Source organism: Elephantulus edwardii, unplaced genomic scaffold, assembly GCF_000299155.1.
Source record: "Elephantulus edwardii isolate Elephantulus edwardi_28Jun2011 unplaced genomic scaffold, EleEdw1.0 scaffold00155, whole genome shotgun sequence".
In the NCBI taxonomy this organism is placed as follows: domain Eukaryota; kingdom Metazoa; phylum Chordata; class Mammalia; order Macroscelidea; family Macroscelididae; genus Elephantulus; species Elephantulus edwardii.
In genome coordinates this window covers 4,367,750-4,370,711 of record NW_006399905.1, presented here as the reverse complement: position 1 = coordinate 4,370,711, position 2,962 = coordinate 4,367,750, and the positions used below count along the sequence as shown (strand labels likewise).

The window sequence follows — 2,962 nt, the reverse complement described above, 5'->3', positions numbered from 1 at the left end:
CAGTATTTGGAGAAGGACATCATGCTTGGAAGGGTGGAGGGATAGCACAGGAGCAGAAGATCCTGGGTAAGGTGGCTTGGCACAGTGACTGGAGTAATGGGAGCAGGTGTGTCCGAGTCAGTGAGACTGGGTCAGAATAGGACAGTGTTCAGACATTGTACATAGGGTTGCTATGAGTTGTAGGTGACTTGACAGTACATAAAAACAACAGAGATTTTAAGAAAAATGTTTGTATTCACTTTCTATTATGGAAATAAAACTTGTTCTTTGTAGAAAAATGTAAAAGAGAAGCAAAAAGGGATTATTACATAGAACGGTTCCAGAGGTGTCTTGGGTAAATAATTTGATTAGCACATCATCTGCCTATATATTGGTTTATAAAAATATTTTTTCATTTACGAAACTTAAAAAGTCATACTTTATGTGCTGTTTAATAAAATCCTTTTTTTTCAATTTTGCTCATTTCCTTTCAATAAAGATAAATCTTCAACTGTATAGTCTAAGACCTGATTTGTATTATATTCTGTGAATAGATTATACTTTATTAATCTTCTTTGTGGGTTTTTCCCCCCCTTATTGTATAACGTCAAGTGGGATTCTACTGGTCCAGGAGGAGATTGCCCCTCCTTCTTCAGCAGATGATCTAGTGGATTTGAACCTCAAGCCTTTGGGATTGCAGTGCAGATTCTTGCCATTAGGCCACCAGAGCTCCCTTAATCTTCTTTGTCTGAATGCTTTTTATGAGAGGAAATAAATAAAATACAGTGTTTTGTGCAGAAGATATTTGAATGCTCTTTGTATAGGCACAACATATGTAGTGGATCAGGTTTAAGCATATGGAATTTGAAGGCAATTGTTCCTAAATTACATTAACGTCATGAATATATTAACAAAAAGACGTCAGTCTAGAAACTAAGGTGCAACTCATCCAGGCTATGGTCTTTGCAATTACTTGCTATGCTTCAGAGAACTGGACAATGAATAAGGATGACAAAAGAATTGATGCCTTTGAGTGGTGGCCTTGGAGAAAAGTATTGAACATACAATGGACTGCCAAGGGAACAAACGGATCTGTCCTAGAGAGGGTAAAACCAAATCTCTGGAGGCAGAGATTTGAAGCTTTGTCTCATATTCTTTGGGAATGTTGCCAGAAGGGACCATTCCTTGAAGAAGAGTATCATGCTTAGAAGGGTGGAGGGAAAATACAGGAGAGGAAGATCTTGGATGAGACGGCAACAGTGACTAGAGTAATGGGAGCAGGTATGTCAGAGACACTCAGATTGGCTCAGAATAGGATAGGGCTCAGAGCTATTGTGTATAGAGTTGCTATGACTAGCAGGCAACTTGATAGCATGTAACAAAAACAAACCACTCTTCAATAATTGAAATAATTTAATTTTAACAACTGGGTTGTTATGAGACAATCAGCCTCAAATCACAAAACTAAGGATGACTACATCTTGATGTAACTGTCAAATTACATCATTACATAATTACCAAGTCACACTATACATACATTGCTAATGTACAAAAACAGGAAAAAAGTAGATTCTTTTGCTATTGTCATGATTGTAAACTACTGGATGAGGTAATTGGTGAGGAGTAGACTTAGGTTCATCTTAGGCAGATGTTTTCTATCTAATCACGTTTTACAGAGAAAAAAACGAGTCAATTTACATTTATTTTCCTAAGAGATTTAAGTAATTTGGAAACTCAAAAAGACAGTGAGAATTATTTCTATAATTCATCCAATAATTGTACTGGTAGCTTTTGATATTTTTCCCAAGTTACACTGTGAAATAGTAGAAACATAAGTTTTTTATTTGTTTTAGTTTTATTTCATTACAAGACTTGATCAGGATATTTGGACAGTACTCAGTACTGGTTTAAGTACTTTATTCTCCAACACCCATGACCATATTGTTGCTATGGATTGAAGTCGAGTTGATGGCAGCTAACATCATTGATTGTTTCAGTGAACATTCCTAACTTAATGTATAGTCAGGATTTAACTTTAAGATGTAAGTGGTAAAATGTGGGAATGTAGTTATCATAAAACAGTCTTCTAGATTTAAGGAGAGTCATCTATATATGTTTATAAAAAACAGAGGAGATAGAGAATCTATAGTAGTAGCTAATAAGAAAAGGATTTTCCCTAGGAACAATTCAACTCTAAAATGATTTTAACAAACTAAAATTGTACGCCATTCGTCAACAATTCATAGTCCACTGTAACATTACAGTAGTGGTTTTAGCATAAAGCTCACAGAAAGGCACTGACAGCTTAATGAACTACCCGTCACCAAATTCTGTCCTGTTTTCCTAAAAAATTAGCAGCCTGGCAAAAATCTAGCCCCAAATTTTCCAGGAACACGCAGCCAGGGACACCAAACAGAAGAACGTAGATGCCGCAGTATTCCACCAGCAGTCAGTCGCTCCCACGTGCTAGGACTTTGGCAACCGGCCATTCCACCTTCTCCGCTTCTAGGGAAGAGTCTACTGCACCTAAAAGCCGTCCCTCTTCACGTCACGAACGTGGTTCCTCCGTCCAGCCAATCAGACCGCCGGATTCCGGGGAAAGCCCGGGGGCGATGCAGGGTCTGGGCGCGTGCGCGAAGTTTCCGCGTGGCTATATAAACATGGCTGGCGCGGTGAGCCGGCAGAGCGGTGGGGTGTGTGCTCGCGTAGGGTCTCGCGCGCGCTAGTTTTGAAGTTTCCGGCGCTTTAGCCGCTGCCGGAGTTAAGGTCCGAGTTGGGAGCGGGAGTGACCCCTTTCCGGAGGGGCGCGGCCGGTTAGGTGCGGGGACAGGAGTTACTGAGGCGGCGCACGTGTGAGCGGCACAGAGGAAGGGCGCTGAGGGATCGGCGAGCTTGTCAGCCCGCGTCCGCGCCGGCAGCCGCCCGCTCCGGGGCAAGAAGGTCGCGGGCGCCGGCGGGGGGCGTGCGGGCTCGCCGGCGCCGC

At 41.8% G+C, this 2,962-nt stretch overlaps 1 protein-coding gene across 1 annotated transcript in view; it reads left to right on the top strand.

Moving 5' to 3' along the window:
* The first annotated feature begins 2,405 nt into the window (after positions 1-2,405).
* Positions 2,406-2,962, top strand: part of TAF4B (TAF4b RNA polymerase II, TATA box binding protein (TBP)-associated factor, 105kDa) — a 152,775-nt gene continuing 152,218 nt past the window's right edge. The window contains exon 1 of the mRNA XM_006895046.1: positions 2,406-2,684. Coding sequence (XP_006895108.1) covers positions 2,406-2,684 — 279 coding nt within the window. The remainder of the gene's footprint in view (positions 2,685-2,962) is intronic.